The 22,912-nt window shown below is 35.6% G+C and overlaps 1 protein-coding gene across 3 annotated transcripts in view; it reads right to left on the bottom strand.

Moving 5' to 3' along the window:
• The window catches only part of LOC107042868 (multiple C2 and transmembrane domain-containing protein), a 50,263-nt gene extending 27,966 nt beyond the window's left edge, over window positions 1-22,297 (bottom strand). The window contains exons 1-5 of one of the 3 annotated variants that reach the window (XM_015264077.1): window positions 22,070-22,297; window positions 20,383-20,772; window positions 17,925-18,191; window positions 17,679-17,821; window positions 8,715-8,906 (exon numbers count right to left, since the gene is read on the bottom strand). In XM_015264077.1, coding sequence (XP_015119563.1) covers window positions 8,715-8,906; window positions 17,679-17,821; window positions 17,925-18,191; window positions 20,383-20,772; window positions 22,070-22,121 — 1,044 coding nt within the window. In that variant the 5' untranslated portion in view covers window positions 22,122-22,297. Of the gene's footprint in view, window positions 1-907; window positions 1,344-8,714; window positions 8,907-17,678; window positions 17,822-17,924; window positions 18,192-20,382; window positions 20,773-22,069 lie in introns of those variants that run through there. The other 2 variants (XM_015264078.1, XM_015264079.1) reach the window with 2 other exon arrangements.
• Window positions 22,298-22,912: the final 615 nt, after the last annotated feature.

Here is a 22,912-nt window from a genome sequence, read left to right as displayed (position 1 = left end):
CAAAACAAAATGGTTCTTTTCAAATTCAAATTTTCTATTAACTATTGAGTAAATAATTCTAAATTTCATAACAGTATTTTCCGATTAGACATGTAATGGTCAAACTTCTGACACGATTACTGGTTGATAGACTATTTCGGAATTTGAATATTCTATTGATGATTAATTTGGTAATTGAAAATTGTTGGGTAATATTATCAGTTAACATAAGCCAAATTTAACTTCTTTTGAAATTGATGATTGTTCCTATCCCTACATAATATACTATTTTCCATGATATTTATGTGTCCAATACTGCGTCTTCGTCAGTCGGAATAAAATATTCTAGTAACCGAAAATTGCCAACTTTTCGAAGTAATGTAAAAAATTTAAAAAACCCGACGAGGTAATTTACGTAAATTACGTCGGTAAAAAACCAAGTAATTTTCCAAAGTAATTGACGCGCCCAACCCTGTTTCTATCTGTGAGAAATTTTCAACGCTACGTGCGACATTATTTCACTATAAAATTTTAAAAAAATGACGAATTTTTGGTAAGTTATTGTAACATTGGAAACAATTCAGATAATTTTTCAATTAAGCATGTAGAAATCACTGTTCATCCTCAATAAATATTTTAAAACCTCCGGGGAATTCTCAACGACATATGCTTTATTTTCCTTTGGAACAGAAGAAAACCCAGATATTTCATTTTGATTTTTCGAAATCAGTAAGATTGGAAACTCAATACGTTTCTATGTTGGACTTCAAAAAACGCGTACGAAGCTTTTAAAAACCTCCCACATCTCCCCACAAACCCAGAGGGGTCTCCAGCACCGCACATGTGCATTAGTTTCCCTCCAAAACTCCAGGAAAACCCACAAACATTAATTACTACCATTAAACTTGACATTTTTCCTTTCCAATACCCATAATAGTGACTGAATAAACCTTGAAAATTCACTAACAAGACTTCACGACAATTTCACAAACAAATCCGGTTGACAATTCCCTCCCGCCACTTCTCTATTGTCCCCACAATTCCGTTGTTTCCCACCTAAGGCAGAAATTTGCCTTCGACACTTTTAGTTTCAGTTGTGTTCTGTTCTGTGTTCACTTCTCACTCAATATTACCACAATTCTCTTTCCATCCGACCCATATACATTCGTGCAACTGTTTCTGTTACATGCCACAAGGTCATTCGACGAGCGAGTGCCGCTCTGTTTCGATAACGCGAAGCCGGTATAAAAGGAAAGAGCGTGGCAGAAATTTTTATCCAAAGACGCTTCAAATTGATTAGTGGAAGGGGAACGGCTTGGGTTAGGCGCGCAGTAGAAGTTTTGGCAGACCAGTGGAAACAGCCAGATGAGATGACTAGAGCGTCAACACTGCGTAGAACTAAAATACCGCGGAAGGAACCCAGCTGGACGAGCAACAGACTTGCCCCTACCTCCGTTTATGTCATAAAGAGGTGGAATGCCGAGTTCATTCATTTCAGTTTACGCAATGATGTTCGTGATGAGTGTCAGTTTACACGGAAGTGGAAAGCAAATATGGGAGATATTTTTTTTTGTTATCTTTTAGTGGAGGTATTTCAGAAGTTCTGAATGGGCTTGGATTCGTTGAGATCATCAAAGAAATCAGCTGGTGGGGATCTTGATGAAGATTTGTAGATTGCGAATGCGACCTTTAGACGCGGATTGATAGTATCGGGGGAATTCTTCGATTTCTTTTGATTAGTTAAGATTTTTTCCATAATTTATAGCATATTCATGAATTTTTCATCTTGCTTCCGAATGTACTCGCTCAAATTTAAATTTTGGATTTTTTGTGTTATATCGACTCATTATAATCCAAAAAGTCCGAAATAGTATTTTTCCGGCCTGTTGCGATGGGGTTTTTTACTCGTGTGGCGTTGGCCTCCGAGCCGTAGGCGTGGTCTGGCCAACGCCACACGAATAAAAAAACCCCATCGCAACAGCCCAGGAACAATATTTTTCTGTAGTGATTTTCAACTTTTCGAGTTTGGAAAGTATGTAATACCAATTCCCAGACGAGAAATCGTGAGAAACAGTACAGTAATAGTATATTTCGTCACTAGGCCGAAAGAAACTTTTCTGGCGAATATGAGTTTGTATGCTGCAATCATATGAGCTAGAAAAGTTTTTTTTGACCGTATGACGAACAGTATTTTTTGTTATGACGGCCGTAGGCAGAGATTCACGGACGCTCCGCTCCGCTCCGCGTCCGTGAAGCGTTGCCTCACGGCCGGAATGACAAAAATGCAATTTTTAGACCGTGTCCGTACGTATGTAGAGGAGAGTGAGGCAAAATCAAACAGTGGGGTAAAATGAAATGTGGGCAAAAATAAAATAGTCGAAAAATGACTGTTTGACGTAATTCAAGCAAAAAACAATTTTAGTCAATTTTTTTTTTAGATTTACTTTTTTTATTATTAGCAGTACTGATCAGAAAAATAATTTTCTATTCGTCTTATAGTTCAATTGATTATAATTCAATTGATTAGATTAGGCCGATTACACTTTTCTTTGTTCGCTCGATTGAAATTCAGCATCACATTTTACTTTTTCCCTCTCTGGATCTCCCCCTGGGCCTTTGTCTGGATTTTGCTGCTTTGTTTTTTTTTTCAATTAATCCATTGACAAAATCTTCGCTTGTCAAAACTTCTCAAGAATTTTCTATTCTACTGAATGGAAACTTATCATTCTCATTAGTACTCTCAAAATTGAAAAAAAATTAATAGACAAAAGTTGATAAAAAAAATATTTAACAAAAAAAATTAGTTTGCTTGAATTGCATCAAACAGTCATTTTTCGACTGTTCCATTTTGCCCCACTCTCCCCTATGTGTGTATGCGTAGGCATGTAAACAAATTGTTCGTCGATTGTTCGCTAATGAATCGATAGAATTGAATCTTCTTTCTTTTTGCTTCCGAATGGAAGCATTGCAATCGTTCGATTTTCACATTTTCTAATTTTGCTTGGAAATGATGCAGAATGGTCTGAAACGTAAAAATACGAAGTTTGGGGACCACGTTCTCGCAAATATCTCGAAAAATATCCAACCGATTTCAATAATTTTTTTTTCAAAATATTCGGCATATCCTCTATCTAAAAATTAATCAAAGCATATATACCCGTTCATACAAAGTTTTTGAGATATTTGGATTTTTCTGTTTTTGCCTTGGAATCCTTGTTCGCGCTCTAACTTGAGTAAAAATTGAGATATCGACTTGAAATTTGGCGTGAAGCTGTCTCTTATCATCGCAAGGACCGGTATGGAAGATGGGCTCAATCGGTCAATTAGTTCCGGAGATATTCAACTTTGCATGTAAACCTAATGTCTTGAATATCTCAATAAGGAGTCAACCGATCTCAATGATTTTTTTTTCAAAATATTCGGCTTGTTTTTTTTTTATTCTTCTACGCACGATACCGTGAGCAAAAACGAAGATAGCAAGCTGAAATTTGGTACAATCATAGCTCTCATAATATTGAAGGTTCGTCTTTCGGATGGGCACGATCCATCGAGTGGTTTCGGAGATATTCACCTTTTTGTAATAAACGATTCCATCAAAAAGTTTAATATTTTCTTGTAGACACTCTACAGCATATAGGTGCTCATCACAGGGATAGAGCGTATTATATTTATTAAAACACTTCGAAATTTCCCTGAAAAAGCATAGTTTTTCAATCATTAGGCAGTATTTTTGTGTGCCATTGTGGATATTCAATCTGAGCGGGATTAATGTTTTCGTTCGTGGAAGTATTGTAAGGTTTCTCCTTGTTTTACTTCGAAATCGTTGTTCCGTCTCTAGCAGACGCAAAAATCGAAATATCAAGTTGAAATCAAATTTTATTACGCTAAAAACCATTCGGAAGCCCACCATGAATTTATTGATGGCAAAGAAACTATAAAAAAAAATTAATGAGTGAGATGTTCACTGCCACATGCTCGCTACCCCCTGCTTGTTATAGTACAGAACTGTATTCCATTTTTTAAATTATTAAAAAATTTCAGTAAATAAAAAATACATACATAGACATCATATTACATTACTTGATAATCGGAATAGAAGCCTCAAAAATTGTTACACTGGATTTTATAAAAGTGGATTTATAACTAATTCAACAAAAAAATTAAATATTTTGGGAAGTTAGTTATAAATAATATAGCAATTACGCTTAAAAGTTTTTTACTGAAATTTTCAATACACTTGGAGATTTTTATACGGTGACACTTCCACTGAAATTTGAAGGAATTTGGTAACCGGAAATTCACAAGCTCATGAAAAGATCAATGGAAACTGTAAATGTTAGTTTATGTCTGTACGGGTGACACTGGGATTACTCATCACCCCACTGCCTGTTCTCGTAATTAACATAACACCCCGCAAAGTAACATAGTACACCCCACAGTATCTATCCAACACAGTAATTGTGTTCCGAGGATTCTGAGTACTATTGGCCCAGCAGAAACCTCAGTTCTGTGTTAGGTGTAGATTGGGGCAATGATTTTCGCCTCAATTCTTGGTATTTCTCAAAATCAGAGTAATTCAGTTGAACCGCTTCTTGAATTGACAATTCATTATTACCAATTCATCTTTCCGACTTGAACCAACCGTTAATTTGACTAGAATCAAGCCGAAAAATCGGCTTGAATCACATAAAAAATCGAATTGAATTATGGAGAAAAATCGACTTGAATCAAGTCATTATCTACTACCTGGAACAGGCAGAATTTTTATGTGAATCACTCCGTTTTTCGGTTTGATTTAAGCTGATTTTTCGGTTTGATTCAAGTCAATTTTTCGACTTCATTCAAGCCGATTTTTTCACTTGATTCAAACCGATGTCGGCTTGACACGCTTTTTCTTGAAAGTAAACCACTTTTCGACTCATATCAGAAGCGGAATCCAGATTGACGTAGTCCGAGTCACTCCACTTGAATCAAACCGACGTCGACTTGAAACAGTACTTTTTCTGGATGCAATCAATTACTGCGCAAGTTATTGCAATAATCCAATGATAAGAAGTCACTCTTTCTCAATTTATTCTCGTCGTTGCTTAAATTTTAGGGTTTTTCCAGTTTCCCAGAACGAATTCTCAACGTTAAATACAGTAATTACTTCAATACAGTATTAGTTCCTCAGAGCCTTGAAATCACGGTAAAAAGGGCTGAGGGATCACAAATTACCAGAAAAAAGACGTAAAAATTACGTTTTGAAACGTAATCTGGGAGCGAAGCAATAGTATATTTCGTAATGAGTGCAAAAAAGTGTTTTTTGGCGAGTGGGACGTTTATATCACGAGCCGAAGGCGAGTGATATAATCCCACGAGCTAAAAAACATTTTTTCACGAATTACGAACAATATTTTTCATCACAATGTGGCGGAAATTGGACTTTTAGGCACGCGGAGCGTGCCGAAAAGTTCACTTTTCGTCACAGCGTGATGAAAAATTTATTAAAAAGTGTCAATCGTCACGTAAATTCTACGATCTGTTCCGTAAAAATTGCTCATCCGTCCCACGCCTCACGACTAGCCATGAGTCACCGTGAGGGGGAGATTTTAACAACACGTTCCGTAATTTTTCCGGAACTTTTCGTAAAAATTCTTAAACATCCAAGAATTTTCATGTTCTGAGGCATAATAAGTCTTGAAGTTTCTGTTAGATTTTACAACTTCCAGAAAAATTACGTGACTTTTTCGTATTTTTTCGGTGACAGACCCGAAAATTTACTGAACGTTTCAGATTTATTCTCTTATATTCCTATAAAAATTCACTGAAAACGATTCTCGCTTGCGGATTACGTGAAATGTTCCGTAATTTTTCTTGAATATTTCTCTCCGTGCTGTTACTATGTATGGGTAGAGGGTATTGTACCACGATCAATTTTTCACAAAAAATGTTATCTTTGAATCCGTAACACGCAATCTTTATTCCAGTACATTTGATGTTATGGGTCTAGACGAGTATTTTTCCAAGAAAACAGTGCCAGTGTCAATGAGAAAGAATTGCCGATTATCTGAAATGTTTATATTTCATTTTACTTCATACCGTTGTTACTCCCCTCTCATTCTCAAAATTTACGTCATTCTCAAAATTCTGAAGAAGAATGATAGATATGAGCCCGGAAATTTTTATCGTTATATTTGCACGGAAAGTTCGATTTTTCTCCCCAAATAACAGGAGGAAAGTGACATTTCATTTCTCGGATTTATGTTGTTTTCGACGATCTTCGGAATGACATAACTCATGTTCCTCTTTTTATTTACGAAGAAAAATCGAAGTATACCGTGCAGTTATGATGAAAATACTGTGTGTTTCTAGGAAGGAAAACAGGACATCAAAACCCGCGTCTTTACCGGTAACACGCATAAAAAAATTCAATAGAAAATCTAGCGAAGTCGCTAGAAACTTCTGTAGGAATTCTAGCGGAATTCTATGGGGGTTCGATAGGATTTCTATTGGAATTCTATTGAAAATTCCTACTTGTTTTTTGCGCTGATTCTATTGCATTTTTTTTTATAGGAAAAAGTCAATATATTTTGAATTTCTGTTCCAATTTTTCTCTTGAGATTTTTTCTATTGTCATTATTGAAGTTCCAATAAAAACTGACCAAGGGAAATTTTAAAGTTGGGTGGGTTTTAGCACGTTTTGGGTGTGTGGGCTATTTTTTCCGCCTACCCAATGATTGGATACAAATTTTCGAAGTTTTTTCCACTGGATTTTTTGTTTTGCATTACAGAATGCGAGTGGAAAAAACTTGGAAAATTGATGCCCAAGCATTCTTATAGAAAAAATCTCAATAGAAAAATACAAACAGAAATTCGAAATATATTGAATTTTTCTTATCGAATATCCAATAAAATCGGCGCAAAAAAAAATTCAAATTTTCAATAGAATTCCAATAGAAATTCTATAGAAACCATCATAGAATTCACTAGGTTTTCTATTAAATTTTTTCATACGCGAATCCACACGCGGGTTAGAATGTCCTGTTTTCCTCCTTTGGTGCACAATATAATAATCAAGTAATATTTCTATTAAAATTTCAGAAAAACTCATTATTAAAAAATCTAATTTCCTATGCATTATCCAACAATTCAATCCGAAAATCGATGAAAACTATGAATTTCATCTCAATTATTCCATGAAAATTGTGAAAACTCATGAAAATTTAGGTGAAAATTAAACATTCATGTCATTTTACTCTTGAATACTGTTCTCGAAGTAAAGGTTTAAGGCCCGGGTGTACTATCTTTCGAACGTTACCTCGATGTTTTTTTTCATCTTTCGTCATGTGAAATTGTCAATTAAGTCCTGCATCATGCTGAAGTTTTGAAAAATTATGAATGAATAATCAAAAAAAAGTAGAAAAAATTCTTAATTTTTTCAGAGAGCAGTTAATTTATATTCAGAATAAGTTAAATAACAAGAAATTGAAAAATGCATCTGATTTACGGTGACAAATGGTGGCCTGTCACCCACAATATCATGCAGGGGGAAGACTGATTTCGTAATCTTTTCCCACACTGCACAGAGACATTTATTACGCAAAAGGCTCTTTGAAAAAAGTTGTAATATTTTAGAGAATTTTTTAATCATACTTTTACCACATAAAAATGGCAGATGACTACATACCACTGTTTTGAAAATTGAGATACCTAGCTGTCACTTCCCATGAGGAGTTAGTGTTTTGTTATCCATCATGGAAAATGACAGCTAATAAATAATTCGCCACAGCGAATCTGATATTTGTAATTTCTACTTTTTTCAACTCATTCTGAATCTCAATTAAAAATGCTTTTTGAAAAAGTTCAGAATTTTTTCCATTTTTTTTTTATCATTCTATCATAATTTTTGGGAATTTCTACATGATGTACCACTCAATTGAAATTTTTGGATTACGAAAAATGAAAAAAATCCAGATAACATTCGAAAGATAGTACACCCGGGCCTTAAGTTATAAAATTTCCTTTTTAGTCTACCGACAACCTATCAAGCTAGAAATTATTTTGTCCTCTGAATCGAATTCAATGCCACACGTATAGAAATTACTACCATATTGTCTGTGAAATTCCAATTTTATTCCAACAAGATATCCTAACTATCTCTGATACTAGTCCCTTCATCGGAAAATATCAAAAATCTTTTCGTACTTCATAACAAAAAAAAAGTCTATCCATTGCGTCCTTTCTCGAATATTTTGAATACTGTGTTTATCTTTTTTTTCAAGTACTTCCGTCATGAATTTTAAAAAATAAGCTATTCTTATCGCTATCATATTCTTGAGGTCGCACAACAGCTGAAGTCATTGAGCCAAGGCCCGGGACAGAAATTCGCTACGAACAAAGAAAAACTATAGAACAAAAGCCGCTGCCTTTTACCCAATCCTCACTGTCAGACAATGGCCCGAACTATTGGAATAGTATCTATTACGTCCGGGGTTCCGATAACCGGCTCATACAGGCTGTGCTAGCACCTTTAATTGACACCGTTCGGATATATTTATAAAGTGTGCCCACACATTTTCACATTGATACTACGTGCGCACAATTACAAATGCACAGGATAAAAGTTAGTGATAACTATTGCCACTGGCAGAAGGAAATAAACGAGGGAGTGTCTTCGAACGTCACGGGTAGTTTGGATAGAGTGTTATGCTAATGGAAAGGAGTGAAACGGAAGTAAAAAAACACATTCAGACCTGTTCTTTCTCTTGTTGGTTACGAGGCCAGAGTGTCGCCGTCAGGAATATCTCCCCTAAATGCTGACGCGGTCTCGCTGGATCCTTCAATTCGAGAGTTATATCTTGAGGTTGTCCTAGTTCCAGTTGAGTTAGCTCCAATGGTGCTGCGCCCATGAAGTCATCTTGAAGGCCCCAATCATAATCAAAGACCTTCAAAGAAAGAGAACTCTTAGTTAAACCATCAAGGGACGCCCCGTGCAAAGCATGAGAGTTTTAATTTTTTAGTGAATTGTTAGAGTTTAATTCGATAGTCATGTCAGAATTTCGCCCAGAGTCAGGGAATCTAGAAAAGCAGTAGCTTCACAGGAAAATGTTAGAGAAGTTTCCTTGTCAGACATAAAATTCACAATAGAAGCGGTCTCGACGTTTTCCCCTATAATCGATAATTATTGAAATTATTGAAAGAATCTCGGGACAAAAAAGAAAAAAAAGCTCGGGACTTTTAAAACTCATAGTAGTCTCCCCTTAATTTATACTATTTTATTTTATTTTCCCTCCATTTCCGTCTTCACAATTAGATTAATTTAATTTTATCCATTCTTATTCTTAATATAGATATGTATATATATTTTCCTTAATTTACAAGTTACAGCATTAAATGAAGAGGAATTATGTTAAAGATCAATGGAACGTATTTTTTTGCGATCAAAACAAACATACAACATGAAAGTCATTCGGATAATAGACATATCTCTCCATGTATTGCTGAAAATTTTTAAAAACTATTTTTTCCTTCATATGGTAAAAGGATATCAGTATTCCTTATTCCTATGGTCAGATTCCAATTATTATTCTGAAAAGGAAATGAAAAAAGAATCAGAAAGGGATAATCGGCTAGAAAATGGAGAAAATTTGTTTTTCTTCATTTGTGCCGGTGGAAACTTGGAATTACTGTTTTTTCTTTAAATATGGGAAGTATATTAAGATTTTCAAGTTTTATGATTTCATTTTAACGAGAAGAAATGATAAAATGTAAAATAACGTGGGCTTGAAGAACTAAAAAAAAAAATTTTTCAATGTCTCCGGAAAGTTTTAAAATTAATATATTGTTTCGAATAATGAAAGATAACCCATAAATTAGATTTCCATCCTTGTCTTTCGATAGAATAAATAAAATAATTGGAAAAAATTATGAATTGGAAACTGAAAATTTTATGCGATTATTATTATTATATATTATGTAATTACGAGGGACAAAAGATATGAAAAACCTTCGCAGGATCATCTTCCAACACTACTGACTTCAGAAGATTCAATAGAATTAGGAAATAAGAAAGGAGTGCTTCTCATTTTCATAAGAGAGAAATATTCGATTTAACAAAAATGTTTACTTTTACTTCTTTCAATGGAAAAGGAATAAATGTTTACGAAAAATACCATCAGAATGAAAACAATGAGTTTCTCAATTGAAGAAACTAATCACAGAATGTGCGAAGCTCGAATATTTTTTATGGCTTAAAGCTATGACTATGCATAGTTTACAAATTATTTCTATACGACAAATTATTTATTATATATGAACAAATTATTTCTATAAGATTTCTATAGGTTTGATCCTATAAGACCCCCTGCCACTTGTATAGAAACATTTCGTATGGAGTTGCGGCATTTCTCTACGTTTTTCTCTGGAGCGTTTAGACATCTTTCGTATGAAAACAAAAATTTATGTAAAAATTTATGTATAGAAATAATTCATATTGAAAATATTCGTATAGAAATATCCGCATATCATATACGGAAATCCTATGGAATTTCTATACGCAATCCGTATAGAAAATTTCTATATGATGTTTTCATACGTGTGTTGCCAGAGACACCACGCTGAACTACAACTACTACTGAATGAGTGATCATAAAAACCACTGGAAAGAGATTTCCGAGAAAAAGCTTTAGATGAATAGTTTTTTTGAAGAGTTGAAGAGTCGGGTCCGCGGAGTTAAAAAGAGTCTGAAAATTTTACATTCAGATCATTTTGCAAATACTGTTTCGAATAGTAGTCGCAGAAAAAAATTTAAATAGCCATTTTTTGTAGTTAAAAAAATTACTAATGAGAGTTTCAAAATTTTTAGCCTCAATAGTTGTCAAAATGATATCGTATATGTAGCGCAAGAGTGAAGGACAAAAGATCCAACGATTTTATACGGATAATTTTTTCAATATATCTCCGGAACTAGTAGGTTCAAAGAAGAATGCGAAGAAACCTTTCTAATCCATGAAATTCTCCGGGGCTACAGACAGAATAATATGATAAGTCGTCTCGCAGTAATCTCTTCTTACCACTTGACAATTCGATGAAAGGGGATGAACGTCATCAGAGCATATAGAGAGAACATTCCGATTATTCAGAAGGACAGAAGATATGTGTTTGATGTCAAAGGAAGCTTACGCCTCCCCTGCCGGTGAAAGAAAATCTATACTTGAATAAGTTCTCAGGAAATAGGAAATTTATTCTCAAAGTATAGATTTCTATCATAAGATAGAGAAAAATGTACTGGCTGTGTATATCCAGTCAGTGCATTGCCAGAGAAAATACGTTCAGCTATTAGTTTGGGCAGCGTCAAGTACACTTACTAGTTGATAAATAACTGGAGAAGCTATGACGCATGAAGGAAAGATATAGGACATTCCGCGCTATTACGCTAAAAAGGCATGCTTTCATTTTCCTGGCGCAGTTTGATATATCGTAAGGCAGTCCGAGATAGGCTAACAGCTGAAAGGAAGTGCGGAAATTATTTTTTTTTTAGAAAGTTACGATGTCTTGAAATTTTTAGATGGGAAAAAAGATCGATCCTTTGAAAACTTATAATTCGAAGAGCATAAATTTTATGAAAAAAAATGCAAGTGCACTTTTTTTGTTGAACGGGGAGAAACTAAGTTGAGCTACTAGGTTGGACAGCACCAAGTACGTTTACTAGTTGATAAGTAACTGGAAAAAGACATGAAGGAAAAGGTATGGGACATTCCACGCTATTACGATGGAAAAAAAAGCATAATTTCACGCATTTCTGACGCACTTTGAGATATCGTAAGGAAGTCCGAGAACGGCCAATAGCTGAAAGGAAGTGCAGTCATTATTTTATGAGAAAGTTACGATGTCTTAAAATTTTTAGATGGGAAAAGAGATCTATTCTTCGAAAATCTATAATTCGAAGAGTATAGATTTTATGAACAAAATGCAAGAACACCCTTTTGTTGAGAAGGGTGGATTTTGCTCAGGATAAATAGGCGAGAAGATGATGACAGACGAGAAGATGGTGATAATACGACGATTTTGATGTACGTCTTGATGAATTTCTTTTAATATTAAAAAAAAATCATCAAAACACGTTCAAAACATGTGCACGGAGAGCCCATATATTTAAATTGTTTGTCACCAGCACTATTCAATTTCCCAGAAAATCGAAAGAGAACCGATATTTTTTTGTTGTTATCAGAAGACGTCTTCAAACACACGCAACATTGAAAAATGATAGTTTAAACAGCTTGCATTCTTTCCCATTCATGTAATTGTGTTTTTTTTAATAACAATGAGAGTCCCGAAAAAACTCAAGGTTGACTTCTGTGGATTGTAATCTATTCAGACTTTTATAGTAGTGTTTAAGCCGCAAATCGACCCAATCCATATGTTTTACTATTCTTCATGTTCTGTAGTACTACCCAGTCGTTTTTCACCCATTACGATATAAATTAAATTTTTTATAGAATCGTTACATTTAACTTGTCACTGACCACCATTAAAGATATTTCGTTGTTGGACATTAAAAGAGTGTGATGGGATTACTTCATGGAAGAAATTGTCATTTCTACAACTCTAGGAGAAGAAAGTGCAGTTTTGTAACGTCGGAAAAAAATGAACAACAGTCACTCTTATATTAGACACTCTTATGGGTCTGCTCTTATATTTATAGTTCATAAAAATGAAATAAAAAACTTGAAAACAATCCAGAAAAACATGATTGCAATAGCTCCTACTATAAAATTCTTCCTACAAACTATCTCATAGCTTTCAATTGAAAGAGAATTATACAGAGAAAATTTATTTAAAACATTTATCCCTATATTCTATCAATTTCATTGGGTTCCATTGTCTGCAATAGCACTTATGAAATGGAATACAACAAATATCTCTCTATATTATAAAAATCGAAATCTACCTCTGAGCAATTCTACATCAAATCTGAAATGAAAAAAAAAATCATATTTTCGACTGTCTTGGTGGTTTATTCCTGCGCGGAGAAAAATATTGAGTAAAAATTACGGAACTCACAATTCACTCACCGATTATGAAATGGACTCAGAAAATTTAAGTGACGGCATCGTAATTTTCCACAGAAGATTCAGATAAAAATTATGGAACGCTCCGCAAAAATTCCGTGACAGTTCCGTAAAATTTCCTACAACCACATTTTGCTCCGAAATTACGCAAAAGATACGTCATTTTTATTGAATATTTCTCTCCGTGTGAGAAGGAGTACATGAGACCGAGCTCTCCTAAAGTTTTTAGAGCGACTCGATTTTTTAACAGTGGGTTATGATTTTTCAGAAAATTTCTCTTTTTCCACTTGAATTTTCATTGCTTGACAAAAAAAGTGAAATAATTGAATTTAATCATTAGGAATCGAATTTTCGTTTTCATCCATTTGAAGGTAATTGAAAAAACTTCAAAGCGAGTGCAATTAACACTCCATTGGTCACGCAAAAGTTATGAACGCCGTTGGTCACGCCGTAAGCGCCGCGTCGCACCACCATAAATTGACACAATGATAAATTTAAAAAATCTTGGAAAAATCTGAAAAAAATCAAGAGTGATCTAGATCGTATACTTGAAGAAGTCCAGTGAGGTTTTTATACTCACTGTTACCGTTAATTATCTATTCGCGCTCAAAGTTGCCATGTTTTTCTAATAATTCGCCTTATACACGGTGCACGGCCCGGAGTTTCGGAATAAAAATCTGAAAATCCAACTACTTACGATATTTTTGGCGGATATTTTCATTGATACGGCTTCTAGACACTTCAAAATGAAATGGCAAATTTTTTGCAATTTTCTTTGAGGCTTTTACTGAAGTGCAATTTAAAAAATCGGAAAAAGTGCGGCGCGGCGCTCGGAGCACGACCAACGGAGTGTTGAGGGGATTCTACAATGAAGCGCAACGCAGGATTAACGCAATGTATGCAATTGTTTGAATCAATCATTCAACTGTTTTTCGATTATTTTGACAATTGCAAACGCGTGGCGTCAAGCCTGCGTTGCGTCGATTGTAGAATCTGCTTTAAGTTTAAGTTATTCAGTTTTTCGAGCCATTATGACAAAATCAGTTTTTTTTTTCATTTGTACCTCCTCGAAAACTTTGTTTTTAATCTGAAATTTTAGGGGTAACTTGGGTACATAATTATCGACGTTTTTATCAAAGGACAATAATTTTTTTGCATTCGTTATTTGTTAAACGAGGGATTTTTTCTCTCGAAAAATTCCTTTCCGGGAGCAATGCGTAAATGACAAAGAAAACAAACTCTATGACTAGCAATAGTGAAAAAAGTGATTTATTTCAAGCCATATTCCACTTCGGAACATATAACTATCCATCTGAACGTGAGAGTGATGGAGGGGACACTTAAGAATCTTGATTTATTTCATAATCAATGGATTTAAAACTTGTGGTGACAATTTTTTGTTAACAGGGAATTCATATGAAGACGCAGGCTTGCATAGTAACATCAAAGTGGCTTCGAATAAATTGGAACTCAAGTCTCTACCGACGATCATTCCCACCCACATTTATCCTCCGAGGCAATAATGACTTCTGGTTTGATCGATTCCAACGACAATACATCGTTTGTTAGTTTGACAGTTTCATACTCAGGTGAAAGAAGGTCTGACTATCATGGTCCCAGTGAAGATGGGTACGACAGACATAGCTACGCGTTCCTGGTAAAGATTGGAGCCCCGTAAATCAACGGAGTAATTGTTTTTCTGAACAAATCAACAGATCGCGTATCGCTAGAGCAAATTCGACCGTGAGGATATCACATTACCCTCGATCACTCGCGCTTGGCAGCCAGACTTCTTCCGTCGCACGCTTAGCGTAGCACCGCTGGGTTGAACCGAGCGCGCTGTTGCCACGTTGGCGCTTACCGCTGTGTGCGCATTTCAAGTGTGGCAGTGAATGTAGCAACACTGTCGCTCGAGCGGTCGACAAGGACTCACTCGCACCGCGTCGCGCGGTACCGCTTTTATGTCCGTCCGATGTTTCTTTTTGTTCTTTAGCAAACAAATTTCCCGAGAAAAAAAAACAGACAACGCCAATGCTTAATGAAAGGATTGAAATAGAAACTCTCATTTTTTCGGAATTTTTAAGCGCCGAGAAACACACTAAAATATAAATAAAAGAAAAATGGACTGCGCCGCGCTCATTGAGCGAGTGATCGAGGGTTAAATTTTTTTTATGCCACTCATGCCTGAAACCGGCTGGATTACACACTCGACGCTTCGCGTCTCGTGTCTAATTCAGCCGGTTTCAGGCTTCGTGACATAAAATTTTGTTCAGTACTTGTTGGAAAATTTCGTCCTTAACGTGTGGTTACATCACTCGCCTTCGGCTCATGCTGTAAACCCCACACACGTTAAAGACGATATTGCCCCACATGTACTGAAATATACTATTATACCATACGTGCGTGAAATCCGGCCGGTTTCAGTTGAGTGTCGACGCACAGAAAGTGCCGGGTTTCACACTGTAGTGTGGAACCCTACACATCTGTGTATAATCCCGTGCGTAACCCATGGGCATGCGCAAATGCACGGATCGATGCGCAAATGGTCGTCGCAATATCATCGTTGGATTCCACACATCCATTGCGCATCGACTCGCGCATCGACTCATAACATCGCCCACTGCCTCACTTGTTGGTATCACATAACCCTCTAAATATTCTGTCGTTAAATTTATTCATTTATTCAATATAAAAGCAGTCAAATTAAATGGACAACCACATCATACCCGACAGTGACGAGGAGATTGATCTCTCGGGAGATTTATTTGATGGAGATTCGACATTCCTTATATTTTTTTATATTTGTAACCAAAGTTTAAAGTATAAAAAGTATAAAGTTTAAAGTATATTTGTAACCAAAGTTTAAACTATTTTTCATGTAGAAAATGCTATATGTGAAAATAAGTTTTCATCTAGTCGTTGAATATATCCCTTCGAATTTCATTTATTTATTCATTTTTCAAATTTTCCTCACCCAATTAAATTGAGAAATTTGATTTTAAACAATTTCCAAGTGTGAACTTTTTTTTAATTTTTGATCTTGATTGGGCTTCGCCCCTCGACCCCACCAGGGACTTCGTTTCTGGAACCTACCGGGGGGCTTCGCCCCCCTGGACCCCCTTCTGCCCCCCCCCCCGCCCCCTTTTCGCCGCGCACGCACTTATGGTATAAAATAGTATACGCAACTCGTGCGGGCAGCAAGCGGTTACGCACGAGGGCGGCGCAGCACTTGTTGCGTAATATACTATTTCCGAACAATTAAGTTTTTCTCTTCGAAGCGTTTCTTCCAAAACTAGTTTATTCTCCACTGTCTTTTAATAATATCCGTTCACTTTACTCCCATTTTTTAAATCTAAGTTCTGTTTATAATGATAGTCATTACAAAGGTTGAGCTGTAATAACAAATGATCTAATTTATGAATTTTTCCCTGAATTTTTTCGCAGAAAAAAAAAATCCGAACTTAACAGGGAACAATTTCAAAAAAAATGATGTCCTTCGGTGAAAATATCGGCAATTATGTCACCAAATTACCCCTAAAATTTCGGATAAAAAAACATTTTCGAGTAATTGTAGATTGAAAAAATAGTATATTTCGTAACGAGTGCAAAAAAGTGTTTTTGTGGGAGGTTTATATCACGAGCCGAAGGCGAGTGATATAATCCCACGAGCTAAAAAACATTTTTTCACGAGTTACGAACAATATTTTTCATCACAATGTGGCGGAAATTGGACTTTTAGGCACGCGGAGCGTGCCGAAAAGTTCACTTTTCGTCACAGCGTGATGAAAAAATTATTACGCGATAACAGCCCCAAAAACGGAACCAATCGAGTTCAATTGTGCTCATTTTGACGATTTTGTAATTATCTTCAAAGGCATGAAAACAAAAATTCGATTCTTAATGATTGAATTTAATTGTTTCACCTTTTTCTCAAAGAATCAAAATTCAAGTAGAATGTGATTTTTTTAAAATCATAACTCGTTGGGAAAAAATCGAATCGCTCTGAAAATTTTATGAGAGCTTGGCTTCATATACTCCTCAGAAAAAAATCGCGAAGACAATCGGAAACATGAAATTGTGAAATTAATTTTTATCATCGATCTATTTTGCCGAGTTATATTTTTCAAATATAAATGATTTTATGAATGATTTGGCCGGATACCTATGCACAAAATTTTGCATAGTGATAAAAAAATACTCTGGTAGAAGGCTAATCTATTGCCAATCGTGGTCCATTCTTCATCTCCAAAGGTCAGTAAAAATATCTCACGCGGATTAACAATAAATATTATATGATCTTTTTGTGGGCCAAAAATACCCAACAGAAGAAACACTCTACATGAAGTTTTCTCCTTTGAAGTCCTTCTTTTCCAAGTTATTCCGAAAAAAATCGTCCGATCTGGACCCATCATCTCTCTCCCCCTCTTCACGACCGTACATTCTACATCAAAGATCTTTCATCTCAGAGCACTAAAAGGAATTAATGGGATTAAACCGCGTAACAAATCTTCTTGATAATTTTCCAGAAGGAGGAAAGAATTCTAGTGATATCAAAGCACCGTTTACTTCCTCTCACAGTCAAAAGAAAAAAGGAAATTCATATTGACGAAATTAAACTATCTCGCGGAATGAATAACTCAAGTTTACCTTGATATTAAGCGGTTGGAATGGGTCCTCAATGGGCAGAGTAACGCTCTCATCCCAGATAGGATTGAGCTCACGATGAACAGTCCTAGATTTGTGTAGCAAACGACCGGAGCACTTGATCTTCACGTACGGATCACTTGCGCCTTAAAAAGAAGATAGAGGATGAGATGAGATAGAGACGATATATAGGTCAATTGACGCTTATAGTCGCTGATTGTTGTATATTTCATTGGGAGAAAAGGTTACCACATCGATCCATAGCGACGAGATTCGCGCCTTTACGAATGTGCAGACGTAGCTGGAAGAAGGCATGCTGTCTCAGTGCGAGTTCACGTCGACGTGAACTCTCGTCCTGAAGGATTATCCCGGGATCGGGGGCAGTGGAGGGACCGGCGTCATCGTCAATATCTGCTTCTCTTGATCTGGGATGACTGCTTTTTGATGAGACGTCACTGCATCTTCCTGGGCTGTCTTCCACAGATTTGTCTTTGCTATTTCGTGCTAAAGGGGATCCTGAATTTTTGAAGAAGATTTAGTGAAGACGGAAATACTATAATAGCCCGATATACTTGAAAAAATTATAGAGGGTATAACAAGCGAGCGCATTTGGAGATTATGGTGATATTACTACTATGAGTTTTAAAAGTCGCGGGCGATTGGAGGGAGGTTTATCATGCATTGAAGATCGATTACATATATCTAAAAATGTAAAATTAGTGCAAAAAAATTAATTGTTTATTGGTCGTTTGCCCTGCAGCCGTTTAAGATGTTAAAAATAGTCCAGGGCCCTCAATTTTTGAGCTACAAAGATTTTTTTTCCAAAATTGTTGAAAAAATGGGTATAATAATGTTTACAAATTTTTTTTTTTAATTCGACTCCTACACAGCTAATTTCGTTTTGTTTAATATACAAATTTGCGCCATTCATGTAAAATAGGCAAAGAAATATCCTTATAATATTCAAAATACATTGTCGATTCTTTCAGAAATATTTTTTGAGCTATTATTATTCATTTTTATACAATTAATATCTTATAATTGGTATTTTTATTAATAATGATTCATAACCGATCTTCAATATGTGAAAAATCTCACTCCAATAGCCCGTGACTTTTAAAACTCATAGTAGTCTCCCCTTAATTCGATAAATGATGGCTCATATTCATGATGGTCAAATTTCCAAGAACTGTACAGGAAATTTCACCCAAAAATTGCCAACAGTGCAAGGCTTAACGCAACAATCCTTAGAATGGTGAAAAAAAATAAAAGCCAATATCCTCCTCATTCCGCTTGGGTTCGTTTTCCCCTTTCAGAATATCACTACTTTTTCCAAAGTGCAAATTCCATGAAAGTATAGGTCGATTTTCGTAATATAAAATAAAACAATGTTTATGTTGTAGTATGTATATTCATTTTCGTAAAATTACTGCAACCACTGCTATTTTTTCCATTTTCTACTGCGCCTAAGTTATAAAAGAATAGTACTGAAATTGCAAAACATGGTAACTCAACTCGGTTTTCAAACCCTCGGGGAATAGACGAATTGTCAGGAGAACCTTCTTGTATCTCTCACTTTTCTCCACAAAAAAGTCCTTAATAAAATTTTCGTCCTCTCCCTTGGATTTTGAGGTGGTTCAGAAAAGTAGTTCAACTCGTCTCACCACTCTACTGCTGAGGTATACAGTGAGAAAAAAAAAGTTTTTTGAGAAATGCAACTTTACTTGTATAATAAAACTCATGACTTGAAAACTGAGTACAAAAAAATATCTTATACTGAGAAGAAAAACTTTTATCAAGAGATTTTCTACTTGTCTGAAAGATAAGGGGCAATTGGTTCACAACATGAAAGGAACTTCCCGAATTCAGTCAAATGGTTTTTGCATTAAATTTTTTTTTATTTGAGACCAAAAAAATATTAAACACGGAAAAAATATACTTGAATTAAGTATAAAATATACTTGCTTCAAGTGTATTATTCTTGATTCGAGTACCAAATATACTCCAATCAGGTATATTTTATACTCGAATGGGGGATTGGTGTTTCAATTCGAGCATGATTGTTTCGTATGAGCCCGGTTGTACCAAGCGCTCTCAAGTGTAATATAAGGGTCAGACACTAAGTGTGACAATATAAAGGTCAAAAAATGGCGGTTAAAAAATGAGGGTCGGAATATTAGAGTAAAAAACTGAGGGCCTGAATGTAAAGGTGGACGAATGAGGATCAGAACGTTAGGGTTAAAAAAAGCGGGTTAGACCCTTATTGCCTGACACCCACTTTTTTTAGTTTTATTATATTCTCACCCTAATATTCTGAGCCTCTTTTTTCACCTCCACTTTTTGACCCTTATATTCTGACACTTAATGCCTGACCCTTATATTACATTTAAGAAGTATAAAATATACTTGAATCAAGTATATTTTATACTCAACTCAAGTATATTTTTTTCCGTGAACATAATTGATTCTACTAGACTTGGATTGAGTTATCCCTCTCCTATCATGAAAAATAATCCCTGTCATTGGGACAAGTACAAAATCTTTTGCAAAAATTTTTTTTTGTCCGTGTAAAATATTTTATTTCCTCTCAATTGTCGAGGCATGAGTTTCTTGATACAAGCGAAGACGTACTTTGCCAAAAAAAATTCTCAGTGTAGAATGTCATTTTCATCGTCATCCACTCCCAATCATGACAAAAGTTCAATACCTGGATGATTGAGAGCCCTAGCAGGGCTGTGGGTTGCCGAGGAACTTCTACTATGCTCGGAGGAGTAATCCGCAGCATAGTCAGACTCGATTCCCCCACTCCGATGAGGTGAATCCTGGAGATTAGATTCCTTAGCTTTCTTCCTCTCTTTGCTCCGTCCTCTCACCCACCGGCTCTTCAGTGTAGCGAAAAAGGTGTGGGTTCTTTGAGCGACTGAGACAACCGGTCGGTGATGAGGATGCGGCTGGTGATGGGAACGACGGTGCTCAGTGCTCGATGCGGGACGATTCGTTGGATCCTCATCGTTCGCCCTCAGTTCTGTCGCACTTCTTGACAATTGTCTCTTGCCGTTGAGATTCAGGTGGGATTTGTCTGCTTTCGACGATTGATCTGAACATTTTAAAAAGGTTCATTCAGGATCAAAGTCCATCTTGATGAGGGAAGTTGAGTAATTGATTGAGGTATTTTTAGATCAAAGTCAAGGTGAAGACATTTCAATTGAGTGAATGGGCTCTTTATTACGTTACTGCGCATAACCATGGCTGTCGACACAATTTTAATTGATGCAATAAGTGGCTGGAAATTGATTGAATTGGAAGTAAATTGGTAGAGGAGTTAAGAAGTGCAAATATTTGCAGATTCTCTTGAGAATGTTCTTAGAATTGAGTGGTTTCAAGAAAAATGTCAGAAGAATTTTTTTTATGTAAACTACATGGAGAACAAATCATTGAAAATTTGCAAGAGAAATACAGCAAAGATTATTACTGAACGGTAGACGGTGAAAATTCGCTAGTAATGCTACCGAATTAATTCATATTCAGATTGATTTTTTGTAGTTTTTCCTTCGCCCCAAAGTTACGATTCTCTTTAATTTCTCTATATTATAAAAATCCAAATCAACTTCTGGTGATGAAAATTTGGTACTCGAAATTAAGAGACCAAAATTAAAGGTCAGAAAAGTCAAAATAAGGACCACAAGGTTCAGAGTAAGGGTCCACATTTTCTGTAAACCCTTTTTCGCCGAACATATTTACAAGTCCATCTGCAATTGTAGAATTTGTTAGCAAAATATGCAGAAAGAGAAAGATCCCATGAAACATTCAGAATTTTATCCGATAGGGAAGGGTAGGGCAAAACGAACCAGGCGGGCAAGACGGACCACTGACACAAAATTAATAATTTTTTCCATTCGGAAGCAATAACATAATTCAAAGTCATTTGTGGGTTGAGGTGATTAGCAAATCTGGTCAAATTGCGGTTCAACGACACTTGTTATCTATAAAACCCCTGTGACGGTTATGACCCTAGAAACTCACTTTTAATTCAACACATTCAGTGTTTCTGATTTGAAGGAGAGAAAAAAAAACAAAAATTACCAATTTTCTGTTAGTGGTCCGTTTTGCCCTCCCCTCCCATACTTTTTTTGTACATTTCTGGAATCAGTCTACACTAATAAAATATAAATTTTTTGCTAGGGAGATCTCTTAACAGATCTCTAGTTAACATTTTTCATTCTCTTGTGTTGTTACTAGAAGAATTCATGATGTCTCGTCATATGTGCTTGTTTTACCATAAAATGAAAGAATCTTGTTTAGATTTGCCGTAGAAAATTGATAACTTGTACTTCCACTTCCATCCATTATTCATGCCCATAAACTGAGAATATTTTCTCATAAACATTTCTTACCATTTGCTTCACCGTCCTCGGTGCCAGACAACAATTCTACACTCTTGCTCATTTTGCCTCGAAGGTGAATTTCCCCTTGTCTTCAAGCGTTTTTTGAAGTGAAAGAGATTATCGCGTACGAGTTGCATGATTTCCACAAGTGTTCGCCTATAATCCCGTGAATCATCGACTGTGTCTTAATCCAATTGTCGGGACGTATCTGAGGATTGAGAAGAAGAGTGCGTATTTTCCAACTTCATTCTGAAACCAAGAAGCAAATTTAATTATCAATGAATCGATCACAATAGCAATCCAATTATCGGTGCTTAATGGAAATTCTTTTGCTACGGAAAAAGAAAATAATAAAGACTATATAGACAATGCGAGAGCACATGCCATAAAAAACACATAAAAGAAAAAATATAAAACATAAAACGTATAAAAGACATTAGGGGTTTTTTGGAACAATGAAAAAAAAGTCATTAGTTTCCGCCTAAAATTGATATTTATCTGAGTCATTTTCATGTTAATGGACAATCGAAAATACTTCGTGCGCAGTTTATCTTGTGACTAATACCAGAAATGAGTACATTTAGGAAAAAGAGAGAAAACATTTTTCCCTAAATCAATATTTACTCGAACAAGTGCCTCACTAAAGTGATGAATAAATATGCGTCAAACATAATTTTTCCTTTCGATTATCGGGAAAATACCTCTTAAATCAGCAGGGAGGGGAAGGAGTCGAAGGACCTTTTTTATGGCAGAGACAATTTCTTACACAAAAGGTCTTATGGTATGCAACTAACTCTCTAATCAAATAATAGGAAGAGATGGATGTAAGTTTTGCTTCCAGATGGAAGTATT

The sequence above is a fragment of the Diachasma alloeum genome, unplaced genomic scaffold, assembly GCF_001412515.2.
Source record: "Diachasma alloeum isolate Michigan unplaced genomic scaffold, Dall2.0 Dall_scaffold_00533, whole genome shotgun sequence".
NCBI lineage: Eukaryota > Metazoa > Arthropoda > Insecta > Hymenoptera > Braconidae > Diachasma > Diachasma alloeum.
Note: the sequence above shows the minus strand (reverse complement) of the source record. Positions and strands in the feature narration are given on the sequence as shown.